The sequence below is a fragment of the Peromyscus leucopus genome, chromosome 4 (assembly GCF_004664715.2).
Source record: "Peromyscus leucopus breed LL Stock chromosome 4, UCI_PerLeu_2.1, whole genome shotgun sequence".
Classification (NCBI taxonomy): Eukaryota; Metazoa; Chordata; class Mammalia; order Rodentia; family Cricetidae; genus Peromyscus; species Peromyscus leucopus.
The window spans coordinates 42,547,336-42,570,317 of NC_051066.1; the positions used below are offsets into that span (position 1 = coordinate 42,547,336).

Sequence of the window (22,982 nt, forward strand, 5' to 3'; positions counted from 1 at the left end):
GAGAGAGAGAGAGAGAGAGAGAGAAGCAAGATTCCCGCACAGCTTGCTTCTACGATTTTGTGTGATTTTTTTCCCCCTTCCTTCTCTTGTTTAGAATCTGATATATTTTCAGAAAGAATGCAGGAAGGAAAATGGCTCCCCAAAAAATAATTCACGCGAGTGAAACAGCAAGCATCCACCAGTGTCTTCCACTTGCAAGCTCTGAACAGGGTGTTTTCCCCCAAGCAGCACAATCGCTTCCAACATTTCAGGAGTGGGAGAATGTATGACCTCATGCACACCTACTGGATGTGAGCGAAAGATCTCCTTGCAGGCAAATGAATGCGTGCACCAGAGCTCACACAAGGCTTAGATGCAGTGGCCTTTGGGAAGTTCTCTAGCGGTTTGCTTGACAGACTTTATGCTCAGTGCCCTGTGACTGCCACCCTCACCTTTTATCTTAATGGTCCTTGCTTTCTCCCTCCTGTTTCTGTAGCACTTTCTTATGCGAGGAGCTAAACAGTGATTAAAGAAGCAGGATGAAAAGATGGCACAATCCGTGCTGGTACCGCCAGGACCTGACAGCTTCCGCTTCTTTACCAGGGAATCCCTTGCTGCTATTGAACAACGCATTGCAGAAGAGAAAGCCAAGAGACCCAAACAGGAACGCAAGGATGAAGATGACGAAAATGGCCCCAAGCCAAACAGTGACTTGGAAGCAGGAAAATCCCTTCCTTTTATTTATGGAGACATTCCTCCAGAGATGGTGTCAGAGCCCCTGGAGGACCTGGACCCCTACTATATCAATAAGAAAGTGAGTCTTTAAGTCCAGTTGCTCTTATTTTCCCTGTTACCTTAAGATGGTGAAGAACGTACCTCCTTCCATCTCTTAAAGTATCTCTAGGATGCTGGCTGGGCCTGATCACACAGTGGAACAAAATTCTATGTGTATTGAAAGTACTTGTTTGAGCCTGTGTTCTTGGGACAGGCAGATACTGAAGAGCTCTCCTGTAAAAGGGCATGTGAGGAAGGCAAAGGCAGTTTATTTCTCTGAATAGTGATTATACCGTAAATCGAATGCAGATTCACTATGATGCTACTGCATTGTGATGAAGTGAAAAGCGGAAAGTGGGAGCATATTATTTTTGTATTTCTAAGAGCAGTATCTAAGGTTCCCCTGTAGCCTGGAACTTGATATAAGGCTTACCATCCTTAGCAGGCTTAATTATATCTTCACACCACAGACCGCCACTTTCCTGTGGCTCCCCCCAGAAGAAATAACACCAGAACTCATGTAAGTGCCAAAAAAGTCTAACAAAGGCCATATTTGGAAAACCCTGAAATTTTCATGAAATTACCTAAGTGAAGAAGTTACGGCAGCCTCATTTTTACGTTTTGTGAGAACTATAGATATAGCTGAAAATATGAGTCAAATACTTGGCAAAGACGCCAAGAATTCCTGTAATACTAATCACAAAAATGTCTTTATATCCCTTGCCTCCTGAAGTCCTTTATCAAATTTTGAATTTCTTGCAATGCCAAAAAAGAAAAGGGGCTATTGTCTTGCCATGTGTTGGTAATTGTTACAGCACTTGTTATTTTAGAGACGTCTCTTACTCCCTTACGGTGTCCTAGCTGGGTTCTGTAAATTCTGTTTCACGTGTTGTGTTTTCTCTTTCAGACCTTTATAGTATTGAATAAAGGGAAGGCCATCTCCCGGTTCAGTGCCACCTCCGCCCTGTACATCCTCACTCCCTTCAACCCCATTAGAAAATTAGCTATTAAGATTTTGGTACATTCATATCCTTTTAGTAATGTGGTCATATAAATGTTACTATCTCATTGACTTAATTATAAAGTTGAGTCTTTTCAAGAATCTGTGTGGCTGTGTTACCCTAGCTCTTTCCTTTTCTTCAGCAGCAAGCCTGGGGCAAGGGGAAGACAGCGGGTAAGTAAAACACTCTTCCATCTTCTGGGTAGCTTTCTTCTCTCCGACTCGTCGCTTCTTTCTTTTCTCTTTCCTTCCCGACCACTCGCTACCTCCAAGACTTCCTTCATTTTAACTAGACAGCAAGGATAGCCGTTCATGCTTCAGGTTTTACAATGCTGTATTGGAACAGTTTCCATGCATTAATTTTCCTCGGTGATTTATTATTTAAATCACACAGGGGCACAGAATCTGTGCTGTGTATTTTGCATCTTTTTGGTCAGAATTGTACAAATGTCTCCTGTTATGTTAGTGCTTGTAAACTCTGAGTTCATGAGGATTTGCCAGTGTGTTCCTAGGCACACTGGATAGCTCTTGTAAACTCTGAGTTCATGGGGATTTGCCAGTGTGTTCCTAGGCACACTGGATAGCTCTTGTAAACTCTGAGTTCATGAGGATTTGCCAGTGTGTTCCTAGGCACACTGGATAGCTCTTGTAAACTCTGAGTTCATGGGGATTTGCCAGTATGTTCCTAGGCATACTGGATAGCATTTGTAAACTCTGAGTTCATGAGGACTTGCCAGTGTGTTTCTAGGTACACTGGACTTCCCAATGGTTTTCCAGTTTTCCCCAATGTACTGACTTTCTCCTCACCCCTCTTTTGATCACTTGTTTCTGTGTTTTATTCACAAGTTTAAGTCTGTTTGTCTGTATCTACTCAACTGTAGTCTTTATTCTCCCTATTGAGGGACATGATTCCTAGAAGCAGGATGGGAGAACTTGATGGGTAACAGTGATTTGACTTAGTCCTTGAAGTTGAATCCAGTAGCTGGAATGAGAGGTTTTATTCTAGGCAAAAGCAGCAGTCTGGCAGAGAGTCAGGCCTGGAAAAGCAAAGAAGCAAAGACTTGAAAGACCAGAGCTGTGCTGGGGAGAATGAGAAACAGGAGCACATAGAAGCCTTGAGGTGAAGAGTTGTGTGTTTCAGAAACCCAACACAAGTGGGAAAAAATGAAATACAGCTAAGTTTCTATTAGCACAAACTCTTTGTTTGGTTTTTGGTTTTTGAAACTGGGTCTCGCTGTGTAGTCCTAGAACTCAGGCTGTCCTGGAACTCACATTTAGAACAGACTGGCCTTGGACTCACAGAGATTCACCTACTTCTGCCTCCTGAGTGTTGGGATTAAAGGTATGTACCACCATGCCCAGCCCAAGACAAATTCTTAAGTGTTTCACTACCTTTATTTATTTATTCATTTGAGTGTGTGTGTGTGTGTGTGTGTGTGTGTGTGTGTGTACACTTGTGTGCACATGTACCTGCCATTGCATACATTTAGAAGTCAGAGGACAACTTAAAGGAGTCAGTTCTCTCTACCACGTGGGTCTGAGAAACTGACTTCATATCATCAGATTTGGTGGAAAATATCTTTATCCACTAAGTCATCTACTAGTCTCAAATTATTTTTATGTGTGTAGTGGTTTGTGTGAGGTGCCATGGTGGAGGACAGAGGACAACTTTGTGACATCAATTCTTATCCTCCACATTTATGTTAGTTTTGGGGTTCTAATTCAGGTTGACTGTCTTTTAGGGCAGGTACTTGATTCACAGGAGCATTTCACAGGCCCTAACAAGACAAATACTAAGTTAGAGAGAGTCATGACTTGAAATTTTTGATATAGTCATACCAGGACCTGGATTTAAGGCTTACATCGTAAAAATCTCACCACCACCACTGGTAGCAGATGTGGAAAATGGTTTGAATCACATAAAGTAAGAAATTTGATAATGGGATAAGCCTGATGCTAGGTACCTGTCTCAGGTACCATTTATATGGCTATAAAACATGTCCCTAAAATTTGCCTGGAAATGTGACTAGTTATGTGTTTAGAAATGTACTACTGTGAATGTCTTTTTTTTTTTTTTTTTTTTTTTTTTTTTTTTTTTTTTTTTTTTTTTTTACCCTGGTGGATTTCTTCTCCAGTGTTCTTATAGCTATCATCAACATGTTTTTCTTTGATCTTTATATTTAAGGTTTTAAAATTTACTATGCGTACCTTAAGTCAACAAAATTTCCTTCCACCTGTCCCAGTAAGAAAATCTAGTTACATATGGAAAACATCTTTGAGTTAGTATTAGAAAAGAAAAATAAGTTTGGGATCTCTATCTTGGTTCCCGAGTTTAAAACTATTTTCTATTATGGTTCAAGCTTTTAAAATCTGTGCACTGCATAAATATATTTGTAAGTTATTCATTGTATTTTAAACAACTATATTACATTTATGTAAACATAACTTATTTATGAAATTATGACCATCCATCTAGTAGATGCAGATAGGATATGCACTAAGGAAAATAATGACTTAGAAAGATAAAACTGGAAAATTTGATATGAAACAGGTAGGAAAAAAAAAGAGCCAAATGGAAGAGAAAATCAGCTTTGTCCTCCCTCTGATGGAAGAAGTAGCCCTTATATAAAAGTATGAGTAGCCTTTGTATAAAAGAATGAGGCAGCATTTTGTTTTGGAAGGTAAGAGATCATGTCTTCTATAGAATAGTTCATAAAAGCTTTCATTCTCACTTTATGAAAGCCCTTGAAAGTTATGAATCCCGGGAGACAGCCCCAGTGGAGACATCCCCACTTGTAGTTTTCAAGTTTGGACAGAGAATCTGGGTGTCAGAGACATTGCTTCTATTAGGAGCTCTCTGGAGATTCAGATAATACTTAGATTTGCCTTTTATCATAAGGAACACAGTTATCAATAGGCCAGCAGGCGGATAAATTAAAGCTGGAGCAAGCCAATCTGTTAAGGTTGCTAAAATGAACTCAGGCTTCAATTTTAAAATTTGTTTGTATTTATTGATTTGTGGGAGAGAGATTTGCACTCATAAGAAGGCAATGGTGTGCAGGCGAAGACGGCAGGTAGAGGTAGACCTTCCCCTCCTTCCACCATGTTGGATGCTGGGGATCAAACTCAGGTCATCAGGTTTGGTGGCCAGCTCTTTTACCCACTGAGCCATCTGACCAGCCTCAAGATGAACTCTTGACACTCCTGCAGCCTTTTAAACGATGCAGAGTCACAGATTCCCCCCCCCCCCCGCAAAAGTAAATTAAATTTAAGTTTACTCTCTCATTTCCTGAATTAAAATGTTATGTTTTAAATGTACCATCTTGGAGTAGAGATATAAGATGAAGCAAGGCAAGTGGGCTCATAATTAATGCAGATAAGCCCTTCTGTCTTTTGGTGACATGGTAAGAACTGAGCAGAGATCCCACTCAACAAGATGTATGTGATGCTAAAGTTTCTGGCTGGTTTTTACAGTGGCTCTGGGCTTCACTCCACACAGCATAAGCTCTAGGCTCAAGCTTTGGTTTTGTGGTCCCCATAGCAATGCCTTTGCTGTACAGTAAAAGTCTTGGGGATGGCCACAGGACAGTACTTGACTATGGTTGAGAGATTCAGAGAGTCATCAAATTTAGATGTATATTGCAGGAGGGCTGACAGTTTCCAGAGCAACTAAATGTGGGCTATAATGTAGTAAGAGAAGCTAAAGATGGTACTATGTACTTACTCTGGATGAGAAGGAAACTGGAGTTCCTGTGTACTAAGCCTAGAACGGCTCCGAGTACAACAACCTGTAGACAAATCAACTGCTTGTTTTTCAGCATCCATATTTGAGACATCTGTTAGATATTAGGAAAGGTACTGAGGCGTTCCATATATATGTAAATGTGAAATCCAGAAAGGACTGAGCTAGAGAAATAACTTTGGGAGATGTTAGTGTGTGGATGTCATATATGGTCATGACACCAGAATAAACCACTAAAATCCCGAGACACACCACAACTAACACTAAACTGTTTGTCCATCATTCACAAAGGGTAGGAGAATAAAAATTATTGTGTTAAGGGTCAGAAACCAAGACTCCAATCTTACCTCTGAGATTTATTTACTTAGTATATGTTGTTGACCACATTACAGTTTTTTTTTTTATCTCAGTTTATCCATTTGTAAAACTGTAGCCATAGTATGTAAATCATAATAGTAAATGCATTGTTGGCTCTGGTGGTGCATGCCTGTAACCCAAGTGCTCAGAGGCAGATGCAGATGGCCCAAAAGTTCAAGGCTATCCTCAGCTACAATGTGAGATCAGTGCCAGCCTGAGCTCCATGACAGGATGTTACAAGAAAAACAAACAGAATGTATGACAAGTACCTAATACCAGGATCCATGACCAGCACTTAGGAAGTACTTGAGAAAGAGTACTTAGGACAGCGGCTGTTGGGAGCAGCTACAAATCGAGCTGCAATGGCTACAGCATCCACAAAAAAGAAATCCTCCCACCATCTAAATATTTCTGAGAGATTTCTGAATGCATCACTACTCTGCTCCAACTTGTCCTTGGAAAGAAAAGGTGCATATTCCACCATTTAAAGCTTGAAATGACCGCCACACATACAATCCCTCCAATTGTCTCAATTTCCGATGAGAAATGCAGCTGAGAGGTTGTTAATGCTTAGTCTTTATCTAAGATGTTTTTTCCTCTTTCCCTGTCTTTGTGTGTGTGTGTGTGTGTGTGTGTGTCTGTCTGTCTGTCTGTCTGTCTGTCTCTGTGTGTCTGCATTTCTGTGTCTCTGTATGTCTGTGTCTTTGTGTCTGTCTCTTTGTCTATCAGTCTGTCTCTTTCTCTCTGTCTCTCTCTGTCTCTGTGTCTCTGTCTCTGTCTGTCTCTGTCTCTCTCTCTGTCTCTCTCTCTCTCTCTCTCTCTCTCTCTCTCTCTCTCTCTCTCTCTCTTTCTCCCTCTCTACAGGCTCTCATTATGTAGTCCAGACTTGACTGGAACTTCCTGCTGGTGCTCAGACTTGCAGGTGCTTCAGTTATAGCTATGAACCAGCAGACCCAGATTTCTGAATGTGCACTGTCAGTATTGGGGCTCAAAGTTGAAACAGTCATCCCTTCTCAGCCAAGTGATATTGCATTTTTCTTTCAATGGAAGAGAACTGATTTTGGAACCCAGATACAATATATTGGGGTATCAGCAATGCTCATCTCTATATTTTTAAATGTTCTTTTCACTGATTCCAATTATTGTATTTATGTGATATTTACGCACTTTAAAAAAATCAGTTTTATATATAAAAGAATGATACAGCTCTGTAGAAAAGAGAGTGATTCAATCTAGCAACTTCCCTTTCTTATGTCTTTAATAATCAAAGGTTATTGCCTAGCTATGTATCAACAAGTATTTACATGAAGAGTTAGTAGTATATGACATTGTATATACATATATATATGACATAAATCAGTATTTTTCCTGGCTCAGAAATATGCTCATATATCAAAAGAGACCTACCTCACTGTTTAATGTCCACATTCAAGTTAGAAACTAATAACATGAAATATTTTTCTACCTATAGATTATATGTGAGTTTTTTAAATTCCTTGAGCTTCTCTGGACATACACAAGACTACAGTGCTTTAGACCAGAACAGTCTTCTCTTCCTTGAGAGCAACAACAATAACAAAAATACTCCATATCTAATAACCCAAATTATTAGTGGTATTAAAAATAGCTGATAATTATCTTAGCAGACAGTGACGGTATCTTATGAGAAAAGTGTTGATACAACCATCCACATTAATATAATAAAACTGAACTTGCTGCTACATTTTTTGCTACTGGTTCACACTGAATCACACCACTTGTGACGCCTGCATGGCTGGTGAAGGATGAATCCAACCCTTGACTGCTGGTCTTGAAGCTGGGGCTGTCCTCATGGGCATAGAGATGGGGCTGCCAATGCTCCTTGTCAAACGCTATACAATCATTTTCAATGTAAGCTTTAAAAAAAGGTTTTCCTTACCGTGCATACATAGAGAGTATTTAAAATTTGCCTAGTGATGAGTTGGTATCTATCAATAGATCCAACTACTTTTATTAACACTTGGTACAAAGAAACTAATACTCAGCCGGGCAGTGGTGGTGCACGCCTTTAATCCCAGCACTCGGGAGGCAGAGCCAGGCAGATTTCTGTGAGTTCGAGGCCAGCCTGGGCTACCAAGTGAGCTCCAGGAAAGGCGCAAAGCTACACAGAGAAACCCTGACTCAAAAAAAGAAACCAATACTCAAGAAGATTGCTTTTTTTCTGATTTGATACAGATTAGTCTGCTTGTATTTTATTTTATATAGCCAAGCTGTTACACGGAAGTATTGTTTCAAGATAAGTTGGACTTTTGAAAAGTATAGTCTAGTTTATCTATTGAGAAAATCATATAGGATGTGTGTATTTCACTTCTAATTTTAGATCTTATATATGTGCCTTGATGTGCAATTTCATAGTTTTTCAATACATGGCCTAACCAATATAATGTTCATGTCTTTATGATGTTTTTAATGTGATTTAAATTTGTTGAATTCTACTATTTCAGTGACTCATTAAAATCCAAAAAAATTGAAAACCATATGCTTGATGAAATAATATCTGACAATGATTAATAAAGTAGTATAATTTGAAATTTTATATTTGCAAATACATAGCCTGCCAGAAATACTTGAACCTGGCTCTATCTCTTATTTTAAAAGGAAAATAATTGTATTTGTTCAGTGTCTATCATGAGTCTTAATGAAAGTACATATTTTGTTATTAAAATGGTAACCATACAATATGAACAACACTGTTTTGAGCATGCTTTATTATCTGTAATTTATGAGAAATTAGTCATTATCTCTATTGTTTATCTTAAAACATATTTTACCTTCTTATATATAATTAAATTTTCCTGTTGGAAATAACATTTTATACGTGTTATAAGACCATATCTCAGTCCATTATGTGATATTAATTTCATGAGGTTTTAATTTTCACTTTGTGTTTATTCTACATGTTCAAACCTTTAACAGTAAGGAAACTTATATCCATTGTGTATATATAGACTTTGACATTAGGCGACTATTGTAAGGTAACACAGGTAGACCTGATCAGATCAAGCACTGTTGTGAATATTAAACAGTGTGCATATAAAATGCTCATAACATCCCATGACTTTAAAAAATTAAAAATTATTGGGATGAAGATAGTACAGAAAGAGCAAAAAGAGCTGAAGACATCTTAGAATCCTGACCTTATGTTAATACATTATATTACCATATATAATTATATGGTGATATACATATACATTATATCATATATAATCATTATATCATATATAATTATTATATCATATATAGCGTAGGGGAAGCTGCCAAAATGATCCCTGATACATTTACAAAATCCATTTTGGTGCAGTGTGTAGAATGGACTAATTTAGGTAGGTTATTTCAGAGGAATGCACAATAATGTACAAGTCTTGTTACATGTACTGCTGGTCCTGATGAACACTTGGACAACTCCATAATAGGGAAATGGAGAGTCATGAACTGAATCCAGATATAGATAATAAGATGAGAAGTGTTCTATGGAAGTTAGATATAGAAGTTTAGGAAGAGAGAGAAATCCTCCAGGCTAAATCATAAGAATACAGAGATTGTAAAGGAGTTATATTCCACTGTAGCGGAGGGACAGGAAGGCTGTTAGTTCAGTTTGAAAACTCAACATCTTTCAAAAGGTTTGGAAGAGCCAATGAGATGCCTAAGTACAGGTGTCATCTGCACAACTGAGTGAGTGGATCTAGAGAGATGTGTCACCTGGAGAGAAGATTTGGTATCTGTAAAGACACAGGTGACCCTGCAGCATGCTGTTGTGTCTGGTAGGATGCTGATAGCAGCAGACAGGATGGTGGCTTAGATTTTGTTTCTTTTCAAAAAGGAAAATGAAAGGTTCCAAGTGGCACAGAAACACTGTTGCTCCCGAAGCATGAACAATCAAACAAGCAACTGAGGCCTCCTGTTAGCAAAGAGGAAAAGACTTCATGTAAAGGGGAGGGCCATCTTTTGGGGGCTCAGCTGAACTGCGAGTCAAAAAATAACTATATTATAGCTGTAGATTATCCTTTTTGGTGAAACAACATAGAGGTTTTTCATCTTTAGTTGGCAGAATAGCTGGAGGGCTGAGGATGGGATAGGTTTGTAAGAACAAGAAAGATAAACATCTCTTTCAAGAACTTTGGCTGTGAAGTGGAGAAAAGATGTGAAGCTGGAGGTTGTGATGAGGGTTGTGGGTTAGAGAGACCCTCTCCCTCAAGATAGGAGAGACATAAGCAAGTTTGTGTTGCTGGGAAGAGGCCAAGGGACACACAAGTTGAGAGAATGGAGAGCTAAGATATTCCTAAAGCATCTGGAAAAGTGAGCTGTCCAGAATATGGGTGGAGAGATGGAGATTTCCCCCTCTGTAACAGGGGAAAGAGAGCAAGTCCCAAAAGAGAGAACTTTGCCAATTTGGGGTGGGGAGCAGAATCTGATGTTCTCATTATCTCTCTGTGAAGTAAGAAATGAGGTCATCAATTCGCAATGGAAAGGGAGGGAAGAAGAGGATTGGAAATTGAAGGACACAGAGAATGTTTGGAATTATCTTTGTGGGGGGTAGGGAATGCATCCAAGCTGGAACACACAGAACTGTGTTTAGGACCACTGTGGTTAAGGACCATGCATTTCAACTGTTGCCCATCTGCCAAGAAATTATGCATCCTTGCAGGGCCCAGAGGGGATTCTACTTCTTTATACTAATGATAAACTATCATATGTATATATCATATGTATATATCTATATATATTTCATTGTTTTCTCTTTAAAATCATGTTAGATTGTACTGCCCTCACGTGGCTGATTCCCATCACTCCTTTAGAACTGTTCTTATGTAGATACATTTGAAGAAGCTGAGAATTAAGCATAAGCCTAAGAACATTATCACTAAAACCAAAAATGTTAGTTATTGCCCTGACTAATGCCTGTTATAGGTGAAAGCTGTCTTTCTAAATTAATATAACACTACACACTCCCTGGCCTTGAACAGGGCCTTTTTGTTTCATAAAAGGGATGAAATGATTTATGTCAAAAAAGAAGCAAGAAGGAATGTGAATACCATTATCTTATATCTGAGATTATTATGATCTTGTGTAAGTTCACAAGAAGTGATGTTTTTATACAAATAAAGTGCAATTTATAATAAATGTGAACATCAATCATTTCAATTATTTGACTGTTGACCCTTTTTGTAAAAAAGTTTTTTTTTCTGCTTGTTTTTATTACTCAAAAGGAATACAAGATGAGTACTGGCCATACATGGGCAATGAGGAAAATAAACCAGAAAATTATTATAATCAACATTTTCTCTGTCTTTTGAGAAATAAAAAGAACTGTTTGCTGAGTATTTGCTCTCTATCAGGTATAATGAGTTATAGGATATTTAACATGTTTTGCTAGTCTGGTTTTCACAGAAATTCTGTGGTATTATTTTTTTTCTTCCTGTTGAAACCAAGTTGATCAATACTCAAAGAACTTAGTAACTGATTTGTCTTAGCTACAAACCGAAGAGATGTCAGCATTATCAGCAGCCATCTTTTCTTACGTTTCTGGATCTTTTGAACAACTGTTGTAGGTTGGACCTTCTATTTAGAAAGGAACTTTGTGTACAACATTCTCTCAGGGTGACCCTTAGAATAAAGTCATAATGCATTTTACTAGTTCTTTGAATTGTTTTATCAAACATTTACCACCCTAGTTTATTTATAAAGTGAATTTGGAATTCTGCTGTTTGGTGGATTCTATCATGAAGAAAATTTACATTGATAAACTATTCACCAGTCAGCTCACTTCTTTGCATTTTTCTACTCTTAATTATTATTTATTACTACCCTAAAGATAGTTGATGGTTCTTTGAAAGTACATTTTACATGTGGAGTTGAAGTACAAAAATGAAAGAAAGTTGTTGATAAAATAATAGGTAGCATAAGATAAACATGTTTTAGATTTAGTGTGGGTGAAGACAGGGCCTGCATGAAAGTGATATTATCCTCGTGACTTCATTTTCCTTGACAATATATTCTACTTTATTCAATGTGCTCATTATGTGCACAATTCTTACCAACTGTGTATTTATGACCATGAGTAATCCTCCAGACTGGACGAAGAATGTGGAGTAAGTATAAAATTCACGTCTCAAATTATTCACTTAGTATTTCAAGACACTTTCAGTTTCCTTACTACTTTTTTCTAGTCATGTTAAACCAGATGATTTAAATGTATGCCCACCACTGACTTCCTCTGGGACAGTGGGTCTCACACTTCCTAATGCCGTGACCCTTTAATACAGCTCTCTGTATGTTATGGTGATTCCCCAATCATAAAATTATTTTTATTGCTACTTCAGAACTGTAATTTTGCTTCTGTTATGGAACATAATTTAAATATCTGATATGCGAACCCTGTAAAAGGGTTGGTACACACACACACACACACACACACACACACACACACACACACACACACTGCCGCCAAGAGGTAGCGACCTACAAGTTGAGAACTACTGCTCTGGGACAAAGTGTTCAGTGTTCAAATAGCTGCACTGATTTTTGCCTGTTGATATTTGTGGACTTTCATCTTCCTTTTGAATTTTACTCACTGGAGATCTCTGATATCTATTACATTGCTCATCTAGTGATTAACATTGATCTGCTGAAATCATACTAAAAGTTGGCTGGTGTAGTTCAGATACTATCATCATACAGAAATTCCATTTATTTACAGTCAATGAGAATATCATTTGGAATTTAATGGATTCATTTTGCCTTAAGTCTTGCCTAAGCACTTTATCAGAAACCAACATGGAGCCTCTCTTCATGTGTGTCATCTAAGTGATCTTTAGGATATGTACAATCAGGGCTTGGGTGTATATCTCAACAGTAGAGTGCCTTCTTACTATGTGTGAGGCCCTGGTTTCAGGTCTGGCAGCAAAATATTCTTTAAAAATTAAATAAACATACGGAAACCACCTACAAAATCGTTAATGTGAACTCGGCTATTTTTCTCAGGTATACTTTTACAGGAATTTATACTTTTGAATCACTTATTAAAATACTCGCAAGGGGCTTTTGTCTAGAAGATTTCACATTTCTACGGGACCCCTGGAATTGGTTGGATTTCACAGTCATTACCTTCGCGTAAGTATTTTTATAATGTTTTCCATCCTGGTAGAGTAAATGCAATTTGAGACTGTATTATAGTTCTCAGTTGTTGGCTTCCTACGACTCATACAGCATTCTTATTAGTTACCATGTGACTTCAGAATGCTTTTTCCAATCAAATTATTCAGTTTGGAGAAATTAGGAATGATCCTACTGAATTATATGACTTTAGTTTCAATTAGCTGTAAAGTAATAATAACAATTCCCAAGTAACAGCTCCTAGTCGATGGCAATGCCATGCTCCTCGTAATTGGGAAATCTGATGACAACACTTGCTGAAGTTGAAATGGTCTTGACTCAAGACCAACACAGACTTAGATTTCCCAAAATTCTGAATAACTCTGATTTAATCCTACAGGTATGTAACAGAATTTGTAAACCTAGGCAATGTTTCAGCCCTTCGAACTTTCAGAGTCTTGCGAGCTCTGAAAACTATTTCTGTTATCCCAGGTAAGAAGAAACTGGTATAAGGTGGTAGGCTCCTTATATCTCCAACTGTTTTTTGTGTTCTGTCATTGTGTTTGTGTGTGAACTCCCTATTACAGATATGTGACAGAGTTTGTGGACCTGGGCAATGTCTCAGCGTTGAGAACGTTCAGAGTTCTCCGAGCATTGAAAACAATTTCAGTCATTCCAGGTGAGAGCTAGGTTAAACACCGAGGCTGACTTTAGCTGTACTGGTGCTCTGCTCACAGCTTTTTGGCCAAAGCCTGGCTGCTTGTTGCATACTGCGAGATGATGATCAAAAGCAGGAACTGACCCATCCTAGTTTGGATAGGTTTGATTACTTGCTTTTGAATGTTGCTTTCTCTCAATTTGTTCTAAATCAGCCTTTGAGTTTAACAAGTTTAACAAGTTTTGCATGAGGCACTTACAGTAACAGGCTACCTGGTTTGCATCTTACAGCATCAAGCTTTCTGCATAGAAGCTGAAATGTGAGACACGTGGGCCAAGGCAAATTTGATCAATTAGCTCAAAAACGGGCTATCTCTTTAACTGGAGTTCAGTGGAAAAGCAAGACAGAGCATGAGCGCTGCATGGGGCTCAGCTTGCAGATGTCTTCCTTATATTGGCCCATTCTCAAGTTTTCAAAGTACAGACAAATCTATACCCTTGTAATTCAGTGGCTTCAAGATTCCTCCCTACTCCTCTACTCATATAGATTTTTCTCCAAAACCAATAAGGGGTTAGAGAGTAAGACATCTGCAAATAAAAGCGAACTATTTACATAAGGTTGATCGGCAAGCATGAGTAACACAATCATATCTTTTGCTGTAAGGAGTGCGTGAAAACACCTTTGGTTCATTTCCATTCGGTTTTCTAAAGAATGTGTAAGTTCCGCTTTCATTCATTTCCACCAGCTAGCAGGCTTTTCGTGACATTTTTATTCAGCCACAAACATTAAACTAATATTGTTGGCATTCTGCATGACATTTGTATTTTTCAGAACAAGCTCATGATATTTTTTGTTGGTAAATTATCTGTTGAATTGGAAGTGACAATCCCTCCCTCTGATTTTATTTGCAGGCCTGAAGACCATCGTGGGGGCCCTGATCCAGTCGGTGAAGAAGCTGTCTGACGTCATGATCCTCACTGTGTTCTGTCTCAGTGTCTTTGCCCTAATCGGCCTGCAGCTCTTCATGGGCAACCTGAGGAATAAATGCTTGCAGTGGCCCCCAGACAATTCTACCTTTGAAATAAATATCACTTCCTTCTTTAATAACTCATTGGACTGGAATGGTACTGCCTTCAATAGAACGGTGAACATGTTTAACTGGGATGAATATATTGAAGATAAAAGTAAGATATACTCTTGTAGCCATTAAGTTGTTTGGTTCTTAAAATATTAAAAACTGCACTGTATGTGATAGAAAGCATCTAAAGTTTAGTATAAACCAAATATCTTAGACTAATTTATAATAATTTCATACGTGTACTAAGAATACCAAATTTTATCATTTCTTTTTCCTAATCCAACAAGTGATATGATGAAAGTAGTCATTTCAAAGTGCATCATCTATTCCTAAATGAGAGCTGAAAGTGCTACCACATTGTGCTGTATATAATCAAAATTTTTTACCATATGGGCATTGGGCAGGAGTATTCAAACATCTTAATACGACATTGGCTAGACTCATCCAGTGCATTATGGGGCAGTGTGTCATTAGGAAGACCTGGAGAGGAGCAGGACAAATAGTAAATAAAGTGCTTGCCTACCATGCAGTTCAATCCCTAGCACAGCATAAGCTGAACATGGTAGCATACACCTGTAATACCAGCATGAAAATGGTAAATGAAAGGTCAGAAGTTCAAGATTATCCTCAGGCACATAATTAATCCAAGGCTAGCCTGGAATGCATAATGATGAAATGATTTGAATCTTTTTGGTTGGCTCAGTCCATATGATCTATCAGGATTGAGAAAACATTTTCCCAGGTGAAATCCAAACTTGTGTACTGATCAGAAAGGTAAACAACTGTGACTTAGTCACTTGGCTATTGATAATTTAATATTGATTCCTTTGCATGAGTCTTGGTATTAGAGTTATCATCATTTGATTTTATTTGAGGCATAGATATTAGAATAGGTTAATGTTACATTACAAGTTATCATTTTCTTACTGAAGCTAGTGAATCTGTCATTTGATGACCTAAGCTCCTCCATGTACTGCTAGATTCATCAAATGCCACTGTCTCTTGATCACCTGTGTTCCCTGGGGTTGTTTACTCTGATACCCTTCATGGTCAGCACACTTTTTTAGAAGAATATGAGATTTTATCACAGCTCACTTGATACTACATTTATAAAGTTTACATTCTTATGAAGGTTTTACTTAAAAAGATTCATTGGAAAAAAATGAGAAATTTTAACAGCCCAATATGAGGTTTTCTACTACTAATAATGTAATAGATGATGAAGAGCTTTGCCCATAAATCTTTTCTCTGCTTCTGTACTGCTACAGATGGATTTCTATTTATAGCGCTTCAGTGGGAGGGGTTGATTGTAGCTGAGAATGCAGAGACATAGTGTCCAATTGCTCTCCTAAGAGGCCACACCACTTCATAGATCCTCCACAGCCAGGCTCAACTCCATGAACTGAGATGAATATAGATTCTCATCACATTTGAAAATCTTCTGGTAGAGAAAAATAAAAATCAGCACTTTACTGTTCTTTTTTTTTTTCATTCGTTAACTAAAAATGTAGAGAATTTTTAAGTATGTTATCTAGCATCAGTGACACGTTATGTATTTCCCACCGTGTGAAATACCTGTTGATGTTTGTACTCATTTTACCAGGTGGTAGCGTTTTGAAGGAAGCCATAATGGATTCTTTATTAGCAATTTTCTTTTATCAGGAGAAGTCTACTTTCCAGCTTATTTTTCATCTTATGGCTTGTTTGGGGGCCTCAAATTTTTAGGCAACCCAATCAATTTAATTTGTACATTTTTTATCCTATTTTTGTGTTCATAGAATGCTTCTTAATAAGGGATTAAACATAATATTTACATATTCTACCTGTACAACAGCCATATATGTTTTTGGTAGTGTATTGGTAGACTTGCCTTTAAGTTCATAACAGTTTAGACTTTTTGTAGTTTGATGGAAAGATCTAAAAATATTTTGTAAAATTATGACCTAGATTTTCCTACATAATCTATTCATGTATTCCTTGAATACAGGGTTTTAAATACTCTTAAGTACCAACACAATAAATTTTAATGTGTGTGTGTGTGTGTGTGTGTGTGTGTGTGTGTGTGTGTGTGTGTGTAGTTCCTGGGAATATTTTTGAAACTTCTTAAAACTGTATATGTTGTACCTTAAACAAAATAAGTTGCATATATTTAGACAGCTTACACTGTCCGAGCTAAAAGTTTGTTTTGTTCATTTCAAAGGGAGAGATCAAACAAAAACAAACAAACAAAACAAAAATAAAAACAAAAAGCCCAACCAGGCATTATAAGGAGGGAAGAGGCACCTAAGCCCACTCCTCAGAAGAAAATAAATGACAATTGGCAGGAAAAATGTCTGCATCTATTTCGAGTCCAGGCAAAAAGAATTTGGAGTAAAATCTCATTTGCATGCCCACTGAGAAGAAACATGCATTCCTTTACGCTCCTTCTGTCCCAAGCCAGCTGCTTCAATGCTACAGCTTTCTCTTGAAGTGTTCCCCAAGCAGTTTGTGTTTGTTTCTGTAATAAATTCTGAACCAAAAATGCTATTATTATTATTGCTTATGCAAATATTTCTTTCTAAAGTAATTTTTTCAAACAATATTTAGTCATATAGTTGCTTAATACTCAATTCCTATGGAAAAAAATCATTTAACCATGACTTTCAATTATTTTTTATCTTTCTTTTATTATAACTAAACATATTTATAAGCTTCCTCGCCTGAACACAATGATTAAATATTTAAAGACCTTTTAATGAGTCTATCCTTTGCTCTTTAAATAGGTCACTTTTATTTTTTGGAAGGGCAAAATGATGCTCTGCTTTGTGGGAACAGCTCTGATGCAGGGTAAGTTATACTTCTTATTGACGCTCAGTCGACCTCAATAACCTGCCACCTCCCACACACATGACCCCTACTCACTCCTCATTCAAAGCTCTACATAAATTCTACTTCACACCGACTCACAGAATAGCCAGGGTAAGTGTGGATTCTCACCTCCTCCACACACTCGGAAATAGCAATTATTTTTCCATACAAGGTCTCATCTAATCTTCCAAACTAGCACAATGGAAAATAGATACTCAGAGAAAATGCATTAAAATTCATAATCACATACTAGTGTGTGATCATTTATTTAAGCTAATCTGATCTCAAAGGCTTAAGACATGAAATCCCTGAAGATCATGTCACTATCTGAGATACACGGCGACTAAATATGCCTACCATATTTCAGCAAAACAAAGCACACAAAGTAGACTGGGATGTCAACATAGATTCAAAAAAGCATCACAGACCAAATCTGTAGAGCAACTGGAAATGATTCAAAACAAATAAAAGATTCCAAATTCTGACTCTACCATATTTTCTCACTTCTGCTTGCCTTGAGTTTTTTTTCTCACATATAAATGGGGATTGTAATAATTCCATGGATTAAATGTATTAGTGAATTATGGCTACAATATAGAATTTTTTGTTATGCTTAACATTGTGGAAATGTTTGTAATTAAGAAGCATTATAGGCCGGGCGGTGGTGGCGCACGCCTTTAATCCCAGCACTGGGGAGGCAGAGGCAGGCGGATCTCTGTGAGTTCGAGGCCAGCCTGGTCTCCAAAGCGAGTTCCAGGAAAGGCGCAAAGCTACACAGAGAAACCCTGTCTCGAAAAAACAAAAAAAAAAAAAAAAAAAAAAAAAAAGAAAAAGAAGCATTATAGATGGGGAAAAAAGCTTGAGAAAGTTAAGAGAAATACTTACCTTTCCCCACTTGAACTGATGTTACAAAACATATGCAAAAATACCATGTGACTTCTATGATAATGTTGCAAACCTTTGCAAATGATACATTTACCAAAGTTCTCATTGACAACATGGTTTACATTTGGTTCCTATGGTCAAAAATCTTCAGACTTTATCTATACTTAGATCTGCAATTGGTAAGGCAAACATTTTAATCCCCAACTGCATGGTACTAAATACTTTCCACACAGTATCTTATTGAATATTTGCTAGGTTTTTTGAAACAGGTTCTTTTATTAGTCCATGCTGACCTGTGAGGTCCCTGAAGGCTAACAAGGTAGGGAAATTAATCCAAGTTCACTCAACCAGAAATGTCAGTCATAGTACTGAAGGTAGCTTTGTTTGATCAATAGGGTGACTGTATGAGATCTCCACTGCACAGTGCCACTCTCTATTTTCAGGATGCCCATACAATGGTACCTTCTCCTTTCTGCTCTAACACACACACACACACACACACACACACACACACACACACACACACACCACTTATATCTCAAAACATCTTCAGTGAAAATCAATTATATCTCTACAGATTTACTTATCTGATTATGTCCATCATCACAAAATAAATTGTTAAAGATATAATTATCTTATACAGATGCATGGTAAATATAATATTACAATTAGGAATTAGAGGAATCCCCAAAATGGGCTTGGTAAATTCTGTTACTACATAGGAAAGCCCACCTAGTGCAGGGTAAATGCTAGATAAGGCCAAAGATACAGACTTTCCCTGGAGCCTGTACAAAATCATTCATATCCAGTAAAATGGAAAAAGACTCATGGATGCTGAGTTCCTCTTTCCCTCTAATGTAATTGCAGCCAGTGTCCTGAAGGGTACATCTGTGTGAAGGCTGGGCGAAACCCCAACTACGGCTACACGAGCTTCGACACATTTAGCTGGGCCTTCTTGTCGTTATTTCGTCTCATGACTCAAGACTTCTGGGAAAACCTTTATCAGCTGGTGAGAACTGATGCAATGACTCCTTTAGGAAGCAAGGGATGCAGTGGCCAAGGGAACCACTGAGGAATCTTTTATTACTTAGAGAGGGAGCTAACAGCTGATGTGAAATTTATGTACATGTTCCTTCCATTTTGACAGACCCTACGTGCTGCCGGGAAAACATATATGATATTTTTTGTGCTCGTGATTTTCTTGGGCTCGTTCTACCTAATAAACTTGATCCTGGCCGTAGTGGCCATGGCCTATGAGGAACAGAATCAGGCCACCTTGGAGGAGGCTGAACAGAAAGAGGCGGAGTTTCAGCAGATGTTGGAGCAGTTGAAGAAGCAACAGGAGGAGGCTCAGGTAGAGTTGGCAAGCGTAGAGACTGTTGGGTTTATCTCCATTCTCTGACCTGCAGGTTGCTGTTGACATTGGAGAGACAAAACTGTGTGTGGTGGCAGGGACCTATTTGGTTGTAAGCAGAATGTTACTTGATTTGGTGATTATGATATATACTAAAAGCATCAAAATACTGACAATTACAGTTACTTCCTTGATACGTTCCTCCTTGTGACATATTGAGGATACTGACTGTTAGTACTCTCATTCAATGAATCTGATAAAGTAGCAAAGCAATATGCTGTCGACGGAAGTGTTTCCTTAATACTCCAGCAAACAGGAATTCAGGTAGAGCAGTTTCTTCAGTACAGCCTTGCTAGAGGTGAGCAATGTCAGAAAATGCAAGTCACACTGCAAAGATTTCACAAATTCCAGAAACACAAAGCTTCATCTAATACGAAATCACGATAACACTGACATTCTCAGCTTCTCTTGCTGAAAACTCCTAATGTAGACTCCATGAGTCTTCAGAATCACATGAGTGCTTTTCTAAACGTATTTGCTTGACATAATGGTATTCACTAACCTCGTTGTCTGATTTTATCTTTTATTGTCTGTTGGATGTAGGTCTCTTATGTCACTATCATTCAATGTATTTATTTATTTATTCAAATTTGAATGTACTTATTAAAAATAAAGTAGACTGAGATTGTAGCAACTACACTGAACACCTTTTTTAACCCATATGGTTATCATTTACCAATCCATTCCAACATCCTGGGAATGTTATATAATCTCTGACATGCTTACACACTTCCGAATTAAATAACTAAAGTAAAAGATTAAAGATTTAATTAATAAACATTTGAATGAATTTAATTCCATAGCTCAGTTTGGTAGTCATTGTTGAGTGTGCTGAAGAGCAAATACCTTTGAGGTATAAATAGGAAAATTTAATTCTTAAATTTCTCTTTAAACCTTGCTTAGGTCACATGGGAAATGTCACTGTTTGTTATGTTCATGTTGGTAGATAATTAGAATGCCACATGAAGTCAGAATTAAAAGAGTTTATCATTCGTGTGTGTCTACTTCCATGTTGATTTTTTATTCTTTGGTTTATGAAAATGTTGTTTTCCAAAGTATGGAACAGAATTGCAGAACTGGATTTCAAGGTCACATTCATGGTATTCTAGGTAAGTGAAGCAGTAAACGGTGACGTTGAAGGCGGTAACACAAGCTTTGCTCACTTTGTGCCCTTCCAGGCAGCAGCCGCAGCCGCATCTGCAGAATCCAGAGACTTCAGCGGAGCAGGTGGGATAGGCGTGTTCTCGGAGAGTTCTTCGGTAGCATCAAAGCTGAGTTCCAAGAGTGAAAAGGAGCTGAAAAACAGAAGAAAGAAAAGGAAACAGAAAGAGCAGGCTGGAGAGGAAGAAAAGGAAGACGCGGTGCGGAAATCGGCCTCTGAGGACAGCATACGCAAGAAAGGCTTCCGGTTTTCACTAGAAGGAAGTAGGCTGACCTATGAGAAGAGGTTTTCTTCTCCACACCAGGTACAAAAAAAAAATAAGAAAGAAAGGAAGGAGGGAGGGAGAGAGGGAGGGAGGGAGGGAGGAAGGAGGGAGGGAGGGAGGGAGGAAGGAGGGAGGGAGGAGGGAAGGAGGGAGAGAGAGAGAGAGAGAGAGAGAGAGAAGAGAGAGAGAGAAAGAAAGAAAGAAAGAAAGAAAGAAAGAAAGAAAGAAAGAAAGAAAGAAAGAAAGAAAGAAAGAAAGAAAGAGAGAGAAAGGAGAGAAAGGAGAGAAAGAAAGGAGAGAAGGAGAGAAAGAAAGAGAAAAAGATTGCATTTTCACAACAGTGTAGCAGGGTTTCTCTTTCCAGCGTTTAGTGGGGCTGAAGCTGCCTTCTCTTGAACTTCCTGGTGCTCTCACTATGGTAATGAGCATCAAGGGTTGGGTTGCCATCTCAGAGATCCTGCAAGTTTTATAACTTTTTTTGGAAGCACAAGAAGGCATTTTCATACTGTAGTGTGCTTGGGAATGGTTGAGGTTTTGTTAAAGACTTGAGACTCTCTGGGCAGTGTTCCACATCGGGAATGATCACAGATGGTCCCCATCCCTTCTTAGCTACAGTGCCTGGACCCAGTGAGCTGTAGGTTTTCTGAGTGGCTGGTGCCCAGAAGTGGACCAGGGATGCTTCTGTGCCATCTGTGCCGTATTCCCATCCATGTGAAAGCTCTCGTGGAGAATGAATTATTCATTGTCTCAAAGGGGGCCGAAGTAAAATCTTTTCTAAACGGTAGCCCAAAGTCTCAGGTAGACAGGCACTAAGAAAGATGTGTGCCACTAACTAGCAGCGATGTTTGACTGTACTTGATTTTCTGTGCCTTATGTTAAAGTAAGCCTTGAATTCAGAGAATTCATTGATTTACATATTGCAAGAAAATGTTATCTGCTTGCCTCTGGCTTATGTACCCAACTGAGCTGTTGAAATTTCACTATTTATGTTCCTTGGTTTTTTTAAAGTTACCAAGAGAATTCCCAGAAATACACAGTTCCTTGGAGGACAATTTTACTATGAGTGCAACTACAGTATTCATGTAGTACCAATAATCATGACAACTTTGTTTGTATTGGTACCTGCAGTATGAATTCTTAAGCACCTTGATACAAACCTAGGTAGCTAATAATTTAATTATTAACATTCAGACAGGAAGAGGGGAGGCTGTGTGCTTTGTTGAATGTTTTATGCACTGTAACATACTTATTTTGAAATTTACTTTATTAGCATCTATTAATTGTAAAAAAAAATAAAGGGTTTCATTGTGGCAATTTTCACATATGCATATAGCAGACCTTGACCATATTCATCCCCCTATTCCATTTATCCTCTCTGCCTTTTGAGTCTCTCCCTGGTCTCTTTCCTCTTCCTAAATCAAACCCATCCCATTTCACTTTCATATCTATTTTTCATATATATATTTCATATATAATATGTATGATATATATTTAGTCTGGCTCATTTCTGCTAAAATTATGATATATTATGTTATTTATGACTAATTATTATATTCCATTGTGTAGAGATTCCCCGTTTTCTTTATCTGTTAGTGATGGACACCTAGACTGATTTCACAGCTTTAAAATTATGTGTAGTGCTGTTTTAAACATGGATACACACGTATCTGTACAATATGTTGACTTAACC

At 38.0% G+C, this 22,982-nt stretch overlaps 1 protein-coding gene across 4 annotated transcripts in view; it reads left to right on the forward strand.

The window, feature by feature from the left end:
- Positions 1 to 22,982, forward strand: part of LOC114704757 (sodium channel protein type 2 subunit alpha) — a 135,639-nt gene that overhangs the window by 48,111 nt on the left and 64,546 nt on the right. For 3 of the 4 annotated variants that reach the window (XM_028886564.2, XM_028887339.2, XM_028888091.2), the window contains exons 2-11: positions 476 to 793; positions 1,661 to 1,779; positions 11,891 to 11,980; positions 12,873 to 13,001; positions 13,571 to 13,662; positions 14,553 to 14,825; positions 17,482 to 17,545; positions 19,319 to 19,460; positions 19,599 to 19,805; positions 21,044 to 21,331. In XM_028886564.2, coding sequence (XP_028742397.1) covers positions 527 to 793; positions 1,661 to 1,779; positions 11,891 to 11,980; positions 12,873 to 13,001; positions 13,571 to 13,662; positions 14,553 to 14,825; positions 17,482 to 17,545; positions 19,319 to 19,460; positions 19,599 to 19,805; positions 21,044 to 21,331 — 1,671 coding nt within the window. In that variant the 5' untranslated portion in view covers positions 476 to 526. The remainder of the gene's footprint in view (positions 1 to 475; positions 794 to 1,660; positions 1,780 to 11,890; positions 11,981 to 12,872; positions 13,002 to 13,570; positions 13,663 to 14,552; positions 14,826 to 17,481; positions 17,546 to 19,318; positions 19,461 to 19,598; positions 19,806 to 21,043; positions 21,332 to 22,982) is intronic. The other variant, XM_028888833.2, reaches the window with a different exon arrangement.